The sequence below is a fragment of the Suricata suricatta genome, chromosome 13 (genome assembly GCF_006229205.1).
Source record: "Suricata suricatta isolate VVHF042 chromosome 13, meerkat_22Aug2017_6uvM2_HiC, whole genome shotgun sequence".
NCBI lineage: Eukaryota > Metazoa > Chordata > Mammalia > Carnivora > Herpestidae > Suricata > Suricata suricatta.
Genome location: NC_043712.1, coordinates 7,430,230 through 7,446,238, shown reverse-complemented (window position 1 = coordinate 7,446,238; position 16,009 = coordinate 7,430,230). Strand labels below are relative to the sequence as shown.

General features: G+C 56.2%; 3 protein-coding genes and 1 long non-coding RNA gene across 10 annotated transcripts in view; 2 read left to right on the top strand and 2 right to left on the bottom strand.

The window, feature by feature from the left end:
- Window positions 1–279: 279 nt before the first annotated feature.
- Window positions 280–4,920, bottom strand: LOC115275768. 3 transcript variants are annotated; one of them, XR_003901732.1, is made up of 2 exons: window positions 3,523–4,920; window positions 280–960 (listed from the first exon to the last, which is right to left on the bottom strand). It is a non-coding gene; the product is annotated as an uncharacterized LOC115275768 (long non-coding RNA). The 3 variants fall into 3 exon arrangements; XR_003901734.1 differs by lacking the exon at window positions 3,523–4,920 and adding an exon at window positions 2,146–3,499; XR_003901733.1 differs by lacking the exon at window positions 3,523–4,920 and adding an exon at window positions 2,193–3,499.
- On the top strand, window positions 3,678–9,897 carry CFAP157 (cilia and flagella associated protein 157). 3 transcript variants are annotated; one of them, XM_029919514.1, is made up of 9 exons: window positions 3,678–3,875; window positions 5,966–6,237; window positions 6,899–7,052; window positions 7,455–7,722; window positions 8,128–8,258; window positions 8,442–8,592; window positions 8,949–9,085; window positions 9,230–9,416; window positions 9,694–9,897. In XM_029919514.1, exons 1-9 carry the CDS (start codon window positions 3,706–3,708, stop codon window positions 9,763–9,765), a joined length of 1,542 nt encoding a protein of 513 aa, XP_029775374.1. In that variant the 5' UTR covers window positions 3,678–3,705; the 3' UTR covers window positions 9,766–9,897. The 3 variants fall into 3 exon arrangements, with proteins under 3 accessions (XP_029775374.1, XP_029775373.1, XP_029775372.1); XM_029919513.1 differs by lacking the exon at window positions 9,694–9,897 and having other exon boundaries at window positions 9,000–9,085; window positions 9,230–9,616; XM_029919512.1 differs by lacking the exon at window positions 9,694–9,897 and having other exon boundaries at window positions 9,230–9,616.
- On the bottom strand, window positions 9,667–11,812 carry PTRH1 (peptidyl-tRNA hydrolase 1 homolog). Its single transcript, XM_029919518.1, has 5 exons — window positions 11,424–11,812; window positions 10,865–11,084; window positions 10,491–10,590; window positions 10,267–10,312; window positions 9,667–10,164 (listed from the first exon to the last, which is right to left on the bottom strand). The coding sequence occupies exons 1-5, from the start codon at window positions 11,517–11,519 to the stop codon at window positions 9,958–9,960; spliced, it is 669 nt and encodes a 222-aa protein (XP_029775378.1). The 5' UTR covers window positions 11,520–11,812; the 3' UTR covers window positions 9,667–9,957.
- TTC16 (tetratricopeptide repeat domain 16) overlaps window positions 11,611–16,009 on the top strand; it is a 12,834-nt gene continuing 8,435 nt past the window's right edge. Inside the window, exons 1-6 of one of the 3 annotated variants that reach the window (XM_029919497.1) lie at window positions 11,611–12,027; window positions 12,710–12,832; window positions 13,200–13,290; window positions 13,444–13,583; window positions 14,648–14,748; window positions 14,840–14,969. In XM_029919497.1, coding sequence (XP_029775357.1) covers window positions 11,950–12,027; window positions 12,710–12,832; window positions 13,200–13,290; window positions 13,444–13,583; window positions 14,648–14,748; window positions 14,840–14,969 — 663 coding nt within the window. In that variant the 5' untranslated portion in view covers window positions 11,611–11,949. Of the gene's footprint in view, window positions 12,028–12,709; window positions 12,883–13,199; window positions 13,291–13,439; window positions 13,584–14,647; window positions 14,749–14,839; window positions 14,970–16,009 lie in introns of all 3 variants that reach the window. The other 2 variants (XM_029919496.1, XM_029919498.1) reach the window with 2 other exon arrangements.

The following is a 16,009-nucleotide window of genomic DNA, read 5'->3' as shown; positions in this document are numbered from 1 at the left end:
CACAGAACCCACTCCAACTGGGGGCCACCAGACACTCCCCATCCTATGGCAGTAGTTGCCACCCCAATAACCAGACACCCTGGAATGAGATCCAAGATCGGAATGTTTCAGTTCTAAATTGTTCTGGGAGCGCCTGGGTGGCTCAGTCAGCTGAGTGTCTGACTTCGGCTCAGGTCATGATCTCACAGTTTATTGGGTCTGAGCCCCACATCAGGCTCTGTGCAGCAGTGCAGAGCCTGCCTGGGATATTCATTCTCTCTCTCAAAATAATAAATAAACTAAGATAAATAATTTTTTCTAAATTATTCTAAACTGAGTTTACATTAAAGCAAAGTAAATGCTGTTTGCTCCTTCCCTCCAGGGAAGTCGCCGGTTAGCCTCTTCTTGACCGTTCCCGACATGCTTTGGCCCAGGGTTTCTGACGCCTGTCTCCATTCCACTCCCCTCCAGAGACCTGGCCCTTTTTATGCTCCAGCAATAGTCCTGCTTCTTTTGTTGCACAGCACAGACTGGAGCCTGTGGGCGGCTCCTCCACAAAGTCTCCAGTGGTGGTAAATATTCTTGGAAGGACAGGGGGTTCTGAAACCAAAGCAGACAATGCTGAACCAGTAACTGAGCAATCCTAAACCAAGACAGGTCCGAGACCTGTCGCTGGTCACCCTGCCTTTCCAGGGGGCCAGGTCTAGGCTGGGGGCGGGGTCTCAACCAGGCGCTGTTGAGGGGCCTGTACACCCGCCTCAGCGTGATGCCAGGCATTCATCCCTAGAGACAATGGCCGAGTGCTTGTGAGCGCAGGCCTGGGTCGAATCCACTGTCAGCCTTGTTCTACATGACCCTGGCAAGGGACTTTGTCCTCTTCTGTTAGGGACGCCTCTGGAAGGGTGATGCTGAGCTGGACCCCGGTAAGAACAGTAAGCGCTCGATCAGTGCTGACGGTGCTGCCGCTGATCCCAGCCAAGTCTGTGGGGAAAGCATGCGTCCATGAGCTAGAGGATGGGTAAACTGGCTACTCTGTGGCAGTTAGAGATGGGTGACCTACACCTGTAGGTCTCCAAACAGTGTTGGGTGAGAGAGATGGAGGTTACAGAAGGATACATACCGAATGATGCATTTATGTTAGGTTTTAAAACGGCATAAAAAGTGCAACATATGCTATGGAGACATGTTGCAAATGTGCAAATGCTTGCATGAGAATGATAAATCAACCAAAATTAGTGAGCGGGGAGAGCCTGGGTGGCTCAGTCAGTTAAGCATCCGACTCTTGATTTCTGCTCAGATCATGATCTCACGGTTCTTTGTGAGTTCAAGCCCTGTGTCGGGCTCTGTGCTGATGGTGTGGAGCCTGCTTGGGATTCTCTGTCTCCTGCCCTCTTCTCTGCCCCTCTTCTCCTCACTCCTGCTCGAGCTGTCTCTCTTTCTCTCTCAAAAAATAAATGAACATTTTTTAAAAAGTAGGATGGTGGCTATCCAGGAGGCAGAGCCTGGTTACTGGTGTGTTAACCTTATATCCACAATCACAAAATGAATCAGTGGCTTAAACTAGTGCTTCATTAAATCAAAAAATATATACGTAATAATTCTAATTGTAGCTAATGAGCATTGAGCAATTATCATGTGTCAGTCATGAGTGTTTGGATCTTCTCAGTTCTAGGAGTTAGATGTCATTCTGAACCCCACTGACAGATGGGGAAGCAAACCTTGAACAAACCTCGAGATCATGACCTGAGTCAGATGCTTAACCGACTGAGCCACCCAGATGCCCCCAAATGGTGGTTGTCTTAAGCCACTCCTCCTAATTGCTCTCTACCAAGATCTCCACTGGTTTTGATAACGCCCTTAGACACAGGAGCTTTCGAAGTTCTGATCCAAATAAAGTCAGCTCCCCTGGACAGAGCCATGGAGCTCTTTGTCCTACCCCACCTGTCTTTCCCCAGAGCAGAAGCTGTGAACCACTGCACTCAAGCTGGGAGCCAGACCCACTTTTCCTGGAGTGCCAGTGCTCTCTACAAGTGAGTACTAGGAGGTGGCAGCCCCTGGGCTTTTCTCAGCTCGCCCCCACTGCTGTGCCCTCCCCATCCTATGGGCCAGCTGTGGTGGGGGCCATCAAGGTCCAAGTATTCCCAGCCTGCCGCCACCCAGACTAACCTTCCACCTTACAGGTGGGCCTGTGTGGGAAGTCTTGTCTGCTGTACCTGCTTGGAATGAGATTTTGCCACACAGGACCAGAGAGGAGGAGAAAGGCCAGCAGTGTGCCCTTCCCAAGATGAAGCTGTGGTTCCAGACTAGGAGCTGGAGGGTAAGGGAGCCCCCACTTGCAAAGAACAGTACACCCCAGATTAAACGTCTGTAACACAGAACTAAGGATGCCAAGTGGGCATGTTTGGGGGGGGTTGTTTTGTGACACTAAATACGTGTCACTTTTCTACACCATTCCTCCAAGTCTCCAACACCAACTGGTGTGTCTGATGGTTCAAGTCATTTCTGACACTAACTTCTCAGTGCAGACCCCATAGGTCAAGGGGCCAGTCCCACAAAACTGCCCCCACTTCAGATGCCAGCCACCAATGGGGTATGGGAACTTCTGCCCAGCTGACTACAAATTCTAGAGTTCCCAAGACCCCCCTCCTCAGACTTGATAATTCCTAGAACAACTTGCAGAACTCAGAAAAGCACTGTACTTATTATTTATCAAGGATACAACTCAGGTACAACCAAATGGATGAGATGCATAGGGCACGGGGTAGAGGTGGAGGTGACCCAAACTTCTCTGCCTCCTCCAGGCATACCACCTGATTGATTAAATCCTTAACTGCTGCTGATCTCAATGGCCAATCCCCCTTTCCTCCCCAGAGTTAGGGGCAGGGGTGGGTTCTGTGGAAAGTTGGATTCTCTCTCTCTGCTCTCTGCCCCTCCCCTACCTACATTGCTCTGCCTCTCTCAAAATAAACTTACACACACACACCCCTCCAGCAGACAAGGGAGTGGGTCACTGCTCAAATACCACACTTATTCTTGCAGGGATTTAGATTTTCCTGACTGCATGTTTCTCTATCCACTGTATGTCTTTGGAACAATCAACAGACACTTTGGGGCAGATGGAGCACCTCCACGGAGCCCTGTGGGACAGAGCCAGCCTCTGGACAGGGTCATCCTGACACCCCCGCACGGGAGCCCCTGATCCAGAACATGTCACAGCACACTGCATTTTGCTGTGCCTTCGGCTGATTTGCTGTGTAGCTGTGTCACCCAAGAATTAGCAAGCTGGTCTCAGAAGCCTCAGCAGAGGGGTTCGATGGCCTGGGGGCCAGGTGACTGGCTTCTTCTGGTTCTGGGAGGCCCTGGGAAAGCCCACCCTCTCTGACTGGCACAGTGGGGCAGGGCAGTGGTTTCTAGGGCTCACTCACTAACATTTCCACGGGGCGGGGGGGGGGGAGGAGAGGTCTCCCCATAACCCAAAACAGTGCCCCAAGAGCCTCGCATCCTGATTTTTGAGATGCCATGATCTGGGATGGCCTGACCTACCGCCTCTGTTGGTGCTTGCCCTCAGACACGGAGGCTGGTTGCTAGTGCCCAAACTTGCCAGGAAGAGGGCAGGGTCCCTTTAAGTTCCGCCTCACTCCCTGTTTGTTGCTATGTATAGGACCAACTTCCTTAGCAACCACCTAGCTTCTTAAAAGGGCCTTGGGGCAGTGGCTGCCACCAGCCATGGCTCCCAAAAAGAAGGCAACTAAGGGGGCCCAGGAGCCCGAGGTCAAGAAGAAAGGTGGCAAGAAGGATGCCAGCATGGCCAGCCAGCAAGCGGAAACGCCTTTAGGCGAGGAGACCCGAGAATTCTACCACATCCAGATCCGGGACCTGGAGGACAGGCTGGCCCGGTGGGTAGGCAGTCAGGGAGGGTGGTCCTGTTGGGTCAGAAGCCCTGCTCAGAGCTGACCACTGTGCAGGCTCGCTCAGGGGGCCCGAGGCCAGTGTTCTGGCCTCCCATGGGATGTTTAGACCCCATCCCCACGTCCAGCCTCAGTTTCCTCCTAAGTAACACGGAATGGCTTCACAATTTGACCTCACCTATCTCAGCTCCCAGAGTCCTGGGCTCCTAAGGCTAACCGGCAGCCCCGCCCCAGGCAAGCACCACTCCTGCCTGCCTCACTCCTGCACCATGTGACCAGGTGCTTCATAAAAGACTTCAGTCAGTAGAACAAATTGAAAATGGCAGCCCCCTGGCAGGTGAGTGGAACACAGGTGCTTCCTCCCACCACCTCCCCCACTCCCATGATGCCTTCGCTAGGATTCCCTGCACTCTGTGTACGAGTGACACACCCACCTGCTGAACCCAGGTGTTTTTTCACGCTGGGCCTCAGTCTCCCCAAATGTAAACGAGGGGTGTCTCCCCATGGCTGTGACATAGATGGTTTTGTGTGGGAGGGGTCTCTAACTCTCTGAGACCCGCTCGCTTGCTTATTCTTCTTAGTTCAAAACCACTTTCCTCCTAGTAATGATGCGTTAGCCCAGTCTCAGGGCAACCCATAAAAGACAAATCCCTTTCTATTAAATAAATAACCCCTTTCGTGATGGTCAGGCAGCAGTTCTTCCCCAGATGATGTTGCAAATACAGCTAATGTTGAGTTCTTCATGTGTACCAGGTGGGTCCTGTGCTGTCTTTGAAAGAGTCTTACGAGGCCCAGAGCATCCCCATTGTACAGGCAAAGGGACCGAAGCTCAGAGAGGAAAGTCACCCTCAGGAAAAGGAGGTGCCAGGATGGGAGCCCCGGCCCTCCTGACCTCCCTATGCCAAGCTGCTTCCTCCTCCACAAGCAGGTCACTCAGCTCTGCATTCCCCAATGCCTTTCAAAAGATGTTGGTTCAGTGGGGGCACCTGGGTGGGCTGCTGGTTGAGCGTCCGACTTCAGCTCAGGTCATGATCATGGTTCATGATTTCAAACCCATCAGGCTTGGTGCTGTCAACCTGTAGAGTCCATTTCAGATCCTCTGTCCCCCTTTCTATGCCCCACCCTTCTCCCAAAAATAAATATTTTTAAAAAGATGTTGAACAAATAATGAAGTAAAGCAGCTTTCCAAATAACTTCCACAAATCATTCCATTGGAAACCAGTAAGCCATTTATATGATACTCGTTAAAAGTTCACATTTTCCTCAAGGTGAGACACCAAATGGAATGTATTTGGGGAAAATGCATTTGGAAGACAGTTGTTAGGTGCTTATGGTTTGCCGAGCCCCTTTGCCAGGCCCCAAGAATACAGAGGTCAGGGGTCTGCCAAGTGGATAAGGCATCAGGTCTCAACTATCCAGTGAACGAGGTCCCACTTACAGGAGGGCACCAAAAAGAGGGTCACAAATAGGGCTCAGGTCCAAGAAGGCTTCACTGAGGAGGCCCACCAGGCTTCACCAGCCAGACAAGGGTAAGGAAGACAGCAGGTGCAAAGGTTTTGAACTGTAAAGCATGGACATGTTAGGGAGGGTGCAGAGCTGGCCGACTGCAGCAGTAAACAGTGTGGTTAAGAACCTTGACCTTGGGATCAGACTGACTTGGGTTCAAATTCTGATTTCATCAGTTACTAACTAGGAGTTTCTTCATCCCTCCATTTCCTCATCTGTAAAATGGGCATAATTATCATAGTATCCACTTCCTCACAGATTCAAATATACACCAAAGTACCTACTATGTACCACGCACTGTCCTAGGTGTTGGGGACACAGCTGTGAATATAACAAAGGGTCTGTCCTGATGGACCTTACATTCTGGTCATGTAATGGATGTAGAACGTGGAGCACAGGCACTGGCTGTGGTTTTGAGTGCAGATCAGGCGGCACAGTGGGAGATGAGGCGGCTGGATTCCCACGTGAGGAAGCTCGAATGCCCCTCCATGAAAAGACGCAGGGGAACAGGCCAGGCTGCGTGGAGGCCTGGCCTGCTCACTCCCTGGACCTCTGCCCTGCACACGCCTCAGGTACCAGCGGAAGTGGGATGAGCTGGTGGTGCAGGAGAAGCTGTTCCGCCAGGAGTTTGAGCAGCTGGCCAACAACAAAAAGGAGATCGTGGCCTTCCTCAAGCGCACGCTCAACCAGAGGGTAGATGAGATCACCGAACTCAATGAGCAGCTCCAAAGTCTGCAGCTGGCCAAGGAGATGGAGAAGGACGCCTTTGAGGCACAGCTAGCCCAGGTGCGCCATGAGTTCCAGGAGACCAAGGACCACCTCACCACAGAGAACATCGTCCTTGGTGAGGAGGGGACTGGCGGGCGCGTCTGGGGGCACACACCACGGGACAGGGAACCCAATGACCTTGCTCTCTGGGCTCTAATCCCAGCTCTACCACTGACCTTGTGGCTCTAGGCAAGTACTTCTCCTAGACCTCCAGGTTTCTCATCTGGGAAATGGGGATAATACGTGTACCTTGAGGAACAGCAGCTATGTGCTGCTTCCCACACATTACCTTCTGTGACTGTCACAACCATTGTCCGAGGCAGGAAATACTATCATCGCTCCCCTCCATTTGTAGGTGAGGAAGCACCTCAAGAAGTTGAAGTGTTTTGCCCAAGGTCACCCAGTTGGCAAGTGTTTTTTTGAGGCTTAAGGACAGAAGTAGTGCCTGGCCCAGAGAAGTTGTTGAAGTTCAATGGCTGTTGTCATTGTCACTTTCCAGAAAACAGGGCAAGCGAGGTGAAACCTGAATGAGGCTTTGTAAGATTAGTGGTGGGGAAGAGAGGGCATTTCAGAAGGAGACAATGGACATGGGCAGGACGGGGCATGGCATCTCACAGGGACTGGGAAGCATAGGGAGGGCAGGAAGACATGGAGGAAGCAGGGAGGGGGGGCACTGCTCAAGGCCATCGCTGCCCTCCCGAGGCGGCCCCTCACCAGGCCTGTGCCCTGTGGGGCAGGGGGTAAGCTGGCAGCTCTGGAGGAGTTCCGGCTGCAGAAAGAGGAGCTCACAGAGAAGTTCACGATGCTGGAGGACCAGCTACGGAGGCAGGAGAGCGAGCACAAGGACAACATGTACAACCTCGAGAAGAAGTCCCTACTGGACAAGGACAGGTGGGCAGGCTGGGTGTCTGCACCAAGCCCAGCTCAGGCCTCCAACAGCCTCAGCTTTGAACTGGGGGGACCACGCTCGCTCAGGGACTCCCCAGCCTGCTGCTGCTCAGAACCCTGGCTGGTGATGGAAGGAGGAAGGAGAAAATAGATAAGCTCCCAGCTCCAGCCCTCCCACGGGACTGGTGAATCCTTGGACTTCCTCTGGCCACTTTTTGAGACTTACATTATATTTATTTACTAGGTAATAATACATTGATATGGTTCAAAACGCCAAAGGGTCTACAGGGTCTCTACCTGGAGCCCCACCCCTCCTGGGAGATAGAGCATAGAGGCGGCCCTAAGTGCTTGGGGGAACCCCACCTGGGAGGTGCCTGACACCCCCTCATTCCCACCCATGACTAGGCTGAAGAAGGATATCATCCAGCGCGTGAACCTGGTTGCCACTGAGTTCCAAAAGCTGGCCACTAGCCAGATGTGGGACACGACAAAGCGGGCCATCATAGAGAACAACACAGTCACCCTGAAGCTGTCCAAAATATCCCGGCAAGGCGCACAGCTGCTACAGGAGAACGAGCAGCTCAAGGGCACCCAGGACAAGCTGTACAAACAGCTGGATATGTTAGAGAACACCCAGAAGGTCATGGCCAGCCATAGCAGAGGCCACCAAAAGGTATGCCCACCAGGCCCTCATCACAGGGCATTTGGCACATAAAGCAGGCGGGAGCCCTAGGGGTGCTGCTTCAGGGCAGGGTTGGGCCCTAGGCTGGAGCCAACTCCTGAGGGAGGCAGCAGTGAGGGAACGAGGTCCTTTGTGGGGGCTCTTAGGTACTGAGTGCACCTCTGGTTTTCCTGTATCTAGTCTAAAGCCCCCGTCACTTGTTGAAGTAGAACCCACCCCTAGGCCACTGGGGCTCTGCCAGAGATGGTGCTGGGCCCCCGGGGCCTTGGCTGGCCTCTCTGGACAACAGGGTGAGCTCTGGTGGAGTCTGGAGCTGGGGGGAGGGGGAAGGGAGGGGCAGGGCAGGCTGAGGGCCCACAGTGGGGCCAGGGTATGGCTACCTGCCCACACCTGCAGATCATCCTCATGCTGACCGAGAAGTGCCGTGAGCAGCAGCAGGTCACAGCAGAGGCCGAGCAGCTGCGCCTCCAGCTGAGCCAATTGGAGCAGAGCATCCAGCAGTTGCAGCAGGACAAACAGGCACTGAGGTGCAGCCTGAAGGGGGGTGGCAGCAAGGGCGGGCTGAGCTGGAGGCCATCGCTTCAGGCTAAATGACTTCCCCTTTCCCAAGGGGCATTGAGGAGGTCTGGGGCTGGATGGGGGCTCCTGGGGGCTGGAGAGAAGCAGCCTCGTGCAGGGAGGCGGCTGACTTGTCCTGGTCCTGGACCCAGGGGTCAGAGGGACCAGCTGAACCTGCAGCTGGGGAGGCAGCAGGCTGAGGCACAACAGCTACAGCGGAAGCTGACTAAAGAGCAGAACGTTCGGGCAAACTTGGAGACAGCCCTGTCCCGGGCCACCTTCATCCTACAGGATATCCTACAGGTGACCGGATGTGGGTCAAAGTCAGGGGCGGGGGGAGTGGGCCAACTTCAGACACTGCTTGGAGATGACCATGACATCCGGAGGAGGCTGGGCCAGGGCCAGAGACCCTGCCTTCCCCCCTGAGAGACTCCTGGCAAGTCGTCCTTCTCTGATTTCTGTACTTCAGAGATCCCTTGAAGGTCTCCACATTGCTGGAGTCCCTCTCTGAGGCCCTGGAAGGCCCTGTGCCTCAGGCCTCTCATTTGCAGAATGGGTATCCTGGAGAAAACAGGCACTGGGGTTAGAGTTTCCAAAGGGTTGGGTGTTGGGGCCACCAGGAGCCCGATCGCCGCCGGCTCACCCCCCACTACTGGCAGATGCAACCCAACGAGGAGGACAGCGACTCTGTGGTCGTGTTCCAACTGCAGTGCAAGGAGATGGTGCAACAAGTGCTGGCCGTGCTCAGCTCAGCCGTGGTCCTCGGCCCCCGGCCCCACAGCCCACCCAGGGACAGGTGAGTGGCTGACCCTGCCTGGGAGGCAGCCGTGGAACTGGTCCAAGGGCTGTTCTCAGCCAACCCAGGCTTCCCAAAGCCTCTCGGAACCTCAGCCTCCTCTGCTGTGACATGGAGGTGGTGACGCCAGTCCCCTCTTCACAGCCAGCCTGGCACCCAGCCACCCAAGATGGGGTCTCTGCCCCAGCAGCTATCCGGCATCACACTTTACCAGCCAGGGAACCTGGGCCTGGTGCCTCGAAGGGCCCACATCCCACCCAACCCTGAGGACCTCAGACTGCTCTCACACACCACCCGCGTGGGAACCTTCCGGCTGGGCAGCAGCCCTGAGGTAAGAGTACCAGGAGCCCCAGGGACGGCAAGATCGCAGCCAGCCCCGGGTCCAGACCATAGCTCTGCCGCACTGCAGCCAGGTGGAGCCCTCTATGCCTTCATCTCCCCATCTGTAAAATGGGCCAAAGAAAAGTGTGGCAAGGCCTCACTTGTGGGCGGAGGCACCACTTGGGAGGGGGCTTGCTGAACCCCGTCGGCCCCTCCTCCACTGGTAGGGGAAGGCTGGGAACCCCTGAAGAGGCCTCGGCTTCCACGCCACATCTTTAATTTCGCAGATCTGTACCTCTGGTTCTCCGAAAAGGTTCAAAAAGTTTAGTCTTCCTGAAGTTTCTCTACTTCCCAAGTAAGATACAGAGAGAAGACCAGTCCCCATCCCCGAAGTGGACCATTGTGGCCACAGTCCCCTCTTTAATCTATAGGTGGCTGGAGCAGCCCAGAGCGGAGTTCTATATAAAGTGGATAGAAAACAAAGCAAACAAGTGGATACCACAGGTTGGCATGGCACCTCTGTGACCGTGGCCAGTGTGCGAGCCTGGCGGTCAGGGAGGCAGGAGCTCACTGAGGTCAGGGCCCAGAGGGGGCTGCTGGCTCCGCGCACGGATGTGGTCCAGGAGCATGTCGGTGGCTCGCTCCAGCAACAGAGGAAGCAGTTCCTGCTCAGCGGCGGAGAAACTGCCCAGAACGTGGGCCTGCACCGTGTCGGGGTGGGTAGGGCGCCCGATGCCTATCCGCAGCCTCGGCATTGCCTGTGGGGGAGCCAGAGGGGGACCCAGGGAGCTTTGATGCACAGTGCAGGCGGCCCCGTGTTGGCCCACCAGACCCAGAGCAGGGCGAAGGGGCAGACTCACACGGGAGTTGAGGCAGCTAATGCAGGAACGGACTCCTTTGTGGCCCCTTCAATGGATGGGAGAGGGACAATCAGTGCTTCCCTGGGTCAGCATCCTTCATCCCTCCCAACCCAGGCTGGGGTCGGAGCACCCCTCTTCCCAGCCCAGACTGGGATCGACACTCCTACCCGACTCCGACTGGGAGGCTGTCCTCCCTAGCCCACCTTGACCTGCTCGGGCCTCACCTGGAGCTTCCCCCCAGCTTCAGAGCCAGTTTCCCCAGGGGCTTGTCCAGCTCATCATGCACCAGGTAGACCTCCTCGGCAGCCAGCCCAAACAGCTCCGCTTGGCACAGGGAAATGGTGGCCCAGGTTACTGCCCATCTGCCCAGAGGGCGTTGTCCCGACTCACGGCTCTCTCTCTCGTGAGGAGGGCCCGCAATTGACCCCATTTCACATATAAAGAAACTGAGATTCCCTTAAGTACCCAACCAAGACCAGATGTAGCAACTGGAGCTCAACGGGCACCTGAAGGTGAAGAGATCTGCCGCCGCCCCAGACCCCCTTCTCTGGCCCCTACGCCCTCCCGGCCGGTCTATCCCCTAGTGCCCTCCACTCACCGGCCCGGGACACGCTGCGCCCGCTGGCGTTCATGAGCCGCCGGGACCGAAGCAGGACCACCTGGGCATCCTCGAGCAAGCCCACGGCGAGGTCGGCCGCGCAGTGCCGGTCGCGCGCCCAGGTGTCCTCCACACCCAGACGCCGCGCCAGGTGCCCCAGCACCGCCATGCCCACGCTGTGCCGCGTGCCGGGCAGTCCGGGGTTCCCCAGGCCGACCACCTGCGGGCGGCACCAGGGAAACTGAGGTGCGACATCTCTCGCCGCGCTCTAGCTTACAGCGCCCTCTGGGACCCACACCAGAGAAAGGGGAAAGGAAGGCAGGGTAGGGTGAGGAAGGGGGCCCAGAAACCCCGGAGACTCCAGAAGGGCGAGTGCCCGCGATCTGAGTGGGCGGGACACCTGGAGCAGAAGCAGATTCCCGGAAGTTTAGAGCCCGTCAGAATATTGGACCCGTTTTCTACATAAGAAAACCGAGACAAGGAATTTGGGGGGCGTTGTCCAGTAACAATGGCAAAACAGGAGCTATGTCGCCGCCCCAGACCCTCCGACTCCACTCACCAGCCACCGCTTCCCCGCGGGCCGGGGTTCCAAACTGAGCACGCTCATGGCGCGACTCAACCGCAGCGCAGCTCGCAGGCAGCCGACTGGCAGCATGTCGCCCCCTTTCACGGCGGAGGCCCCGCGCCCTGACGTCAGTCAGCCCCCGACCAATCGCAGTAGCCACCCGTCCCCAGCGTCCAATCTCCGGGCGGGCCGCGGGCCGCCTTGCCCCTGAGGAGCGGAAGGGGCGGGGCGGGACGGTGGCTGAGTCTGACGCCTCCTCTCCAGTCGCGGTGCCGCGTCAGTGTTCCTGTGGCCTTTGTTGTGGACTTGCGCAGCCCTCGCATGACCTCCGGATTGGGAGGAGGGAGCCTTGTTCTGGCCCCTGCTGTGGCCCGGCCTGGCAGCGGAAACCTGACAAGTCCCCTCCCTGACGCACCTCAGCCTCCCCCGCTGATAAGTTTGTTAACCTCCTTCCGGCGCTAAACAACCCACGGCTCCCGGAGGCGTGGCCTGAGGGGCGGAGCCTGTGGGCGTCCTGGAGATGGTGCCTAGCAACGTCAAGGGCTGGCCTGGGCGAGGAGGTCCTCCTGGAAGGGAATTCATGAAAAACTCCAGAGAGGTGCGTGAGAGGATCAGGACACCAGATATCAAGGCTGAGTTCTCAGGAAAGGTTTTAAGTACAGGAGAGGAGAAGCAGGATCAGTTGTGCAATTCATTAAAGTCTCTGGCCACTGCACCGAGAACTGAGGGCTTGGGACCTGTGGCTGGTGGGGAGGTCCGAGAAGTGGCCAGAGCTGGTATCCTGGCAGAGGTGGGATCTGCCCAGACGGGAGGATGAGAGACTGGGAGAGATGTAAGAGATCTTTAGGAAGTGACAGACAGGACCTGAGGTGGATTCACCGAGGTGGGAAAGCCTGGGGCAGAAGTCAGGGGGAGTGCTCAGTTTGGCCTGCTGGGCATGAGAGGGGCTGCGGGCCTCAGCTGGAGACATTAGAGTTTTGGGTGTCAGGAGATGGAGCTGGAGCTGAGGGGAACCAGGAGGAGAGCAGGGGGTAGTGTGAGTATGAGAACCCTGGCCCTGGACCTTGACCATAGGAGAGGGAGAGAAGCAGGACTGGAGAGCGCATTTGGAACATCCCTAAGGGGAAGGGGGCTAGGAGTGCCACCAGAACCCAGACTGTGCCTCCTGCCAGCCTCGTTTCCAGCCCTCGTCCATCCTGTAGAACACCTGAGGAGAGTGTGTCAGCGGAGCAGGGGCCATCTCTGAGGCCTCCCCCCAACTTGCTGTCCCTTGGTTCTAGGATGCTCTGGAGCTTGACCCAGCTCCCTCACAGCACATCCCAAAGCCATGGGTGAATCCAGTCCCAAAGAAGACCCTACAGCACATCTTTGGGACCAGCCAGGTGTTCCAGAACATTGATTATGTAAAGCCAAAGGTCGCAGGATTAACTGTGCCCCTCAAAGTCAGGGAGTAGTGAGTGACTACCTTGTCCCGGGGTCCCGGGGCCCTTCTCTGCACAGCCAGTGACATGCCCTACAGCTCTGGGATGGTTACTCTCACTCTCTCTCTGGGCTTTAGTGAACTCAGCGATCTAACAGGGCTCTTCCCCGTCAGCAGATGAAGACGTGGGCCTGGACGAGCTCCAAGAATTCCAGCCTCCTCTCCCAGGGTCTCTGTCTACCTGCCCTGTCTCCACCCAAGCCACCCCCCAACCCACTCCTGCAGCTGCACCTGTATGCCCTGGGCTGATCAAAGTCAGGGCCAGCCCCTCTGCCTCCTGCCTCCTACAGCTACCATCAAGGCCAGCAGTGCTTGGAGAAAGAGGACTGGGAGATGGCCGTGCTGTACTTTTCCCGCGCCCTCCACCTGGACTCTCAGCTGGTAAGCCATGGGCATGGGCAGTTGCTACCACACACTTTGCCCTCGCCATTGAGCCTCCCAGGCCCCTTCTCTCGGTCCCTTCTGGTAACAGCATCAGGCCTCAGCGGAGAGTGGCGAGGGGACAGCAGCCTGGGTCCTCTCTCCCTCAGGTAGACTTCTACGCTTTACGAGCTGAGGCCTACATCCAGCTCTGTGACTTCTCCTCGGCCGCCCTGAACCTGCGAAGGGCCTACTCCTTCCAGCGGGAGAACACCAAGTACCTGGAGCGGCTAACCTTCGTCCTTTACCTGCAGGTGCCTGGGGTGCCGCGGCCCCGCCCTGGGCGCCTGCCTCACCCCCAAGGCTCTTGGTTTCTCCCTTCAGCTGTGGGGGTTTTCGAGACTCCAGGGACCAGCTCTGCCTCTCCAGGACCTTAGTGTCCCATCTGCATCTGTTGCCCCGCTCATGACCTCTCCCACCTCCAGAGTCGGTTACCACCAGGGCTGGGTAAAGTGTTTTGTAACATTGCCCAATGAGAGCTTTCTGCAGTGATGACAGTGATCGACTCTGCAATGTCCGGTCTGGTAGCCATTAGCCACGTGGGACTGATGAGCCTTTGAAATACAGTGTGACTGGGGAAGTAATTTCTTAATTTTATTTAATTAATTTAAACTTGTAGAGCCACACGAAGCTGGTTGCTACTGTCCTGGGCCACACAAATGTAGCCTCTAGAGGCACTAAGCACTAAAAAGGTTAGCATATCCCCTATTCCCAATTCAAGATGAAAAGATTAAATCACAAAATAGCAACAAAGTCCAAGATTCGCTGTTTCTCTCTATTCCTGTTTTTGTATTGCGCTCGCTCTCTCTCTCTCTCTCTCTCTCTCTCTCTCTCTCTCTCTCTCCCTCTCTCTCTCTCTCTCTCTCTCTCTCTCTCTCTTTCTCTCTGTTTATTTTTGAGATAGAGCATAAGCTAGGAAGGGGCAGAGAGAAAGAGAGGGAGACAGAGAATCCCAAGCAGGCTCTGCACTTTCAGTGGGGCTTTAACTCACAAACCATGAGATGGTGACCTGAGCCAAAGTTGGACCCTTAACCAACTGACGTGGAGCCACCAGGTGCCTCTGTATCATTGTTTTTTTTTGCCAACTGTATAATTCTCTTGGTGTGTCTCCCTAGCTCTGTATCTCTCTCCATCTCTGTCATGGTCTCTCCATCTTTCTGTCTCAATCTCTATGTCTCTGTCCCCTGAAGTTTCTCTGAGATCTGAAGGGCTATGTTCCTGTCTCTTATCTCTCTCCCCTCCTGCCCCAGTGGTGCCCCCCTGTAATTGAGAGGTGCTGCTGGGTCACAAACAGGAGTGGCCGCCCCTGTGTCCCCAGGGCCAGTGCCTGTTTGAGCAGCGCGCCTTCCGGGAGGCCCTGAAAATCTTCTCGCAAGCCTCTGTGCTGCAGCCCGAGAAAGCCAGCTTCCGTTACCGATGGTGAGTGCCTGGCACGTGCCCGTGTTCCCCTGGCAGCCCCTTCCTGTCCCTCTCGCCTGGCACACAGCATGCCTGTGCCCTCTGCCTCCAGCATGGCCTGTCTCCTGGCCCTCAAACAGCACCAGGACTGCCTCTCACTCGTCACCAAGGAGGTGCAGCTTGGCACGACCAATCCTGATGTCTACATCCTCCGGGCCAGGCTCTACAACTTCTTCCAGAAGGTAGAGTAGGGAGGGCAGGGCGGGGGTGCCCTCCCCCTGCCTGGGTACCCCCAGCATACCCTGAAATTATGGGAGACTGCTAGGCTGTCCTCTCTGGGCAGAGTCCCCAGCTGTCGCTGACCACTCAGCATAGTGTCCGGTTGGTTGTCACTCAGCTCTGGCTCTGTCAGACCCGTGTCGGCCCTCAGAAACCACAGGGTGGGAAACCGATGCCATCCCAGCCCTTGTGGAACTTACAGCCCAGGGAAGATGTCCCTAAGTAGATAATTACACAGAGTGATTTCACGAGTGTGGGAATGAGGGACGCACCGCGGTGTGGGGGCCCCCGAGGGGCTGGAGCAGCAAGAGTCAGGAGGCTGGGAGCCTGGGAGCAGTCCAGAGGGAGGACGGCCAGGAGGGGGGCAGGAAAGGGGCCAGCCCCACAGTCCTTTGGAAGTCAGGAGCAGAGATGGACGGGAGAGGGCACGAGAGAAAGGGAGGGATTGAGAACAATGCCTGTTTTTCCTGCTCGGCCTGGTGCATGGGAGTGGGGGAACTCGGGGTGGCGGGGGACAAGGGCTGGGGGGGTTCGCCTCCATCACCAGGTGGTACATCCTGGGGGTAGCTGGAAACCTGAGCCTCTCCATGCTGGGTTCCGGGCATCTGGGCCCCACAGTGACTCTGAGAGAGTCTCCTCCCAAAGCAGGGGACTTGCAACCACTATAATTATCAGCAATTGCTGACTGGGGGAGTTCAGCCCCTCCCGCCACCTCCACCCCTATAATACGGACACACCTCCGAAGCACTTGACCCACGCTTGTCTTTAAGACTTGAGTAACTCCCTTTGAGTAGATACAACCCATCGTCCTCTTTTCACAGATGTGGAAATGGGTCCAGAGGGCCTGAGTGACCTGTCCAAGGTCACATAGTCAGCTCAGTGGTGCTGCCTTTGAACCCAAGCCCACCTGCTCAAAAGCCCTGTCCCTTGTCTCCACTAATCCTCCCCCTCCTGACTTCCCCTTGCACCTGGTGTCCACGCTGTGTGCACTGCTCATCTTCCA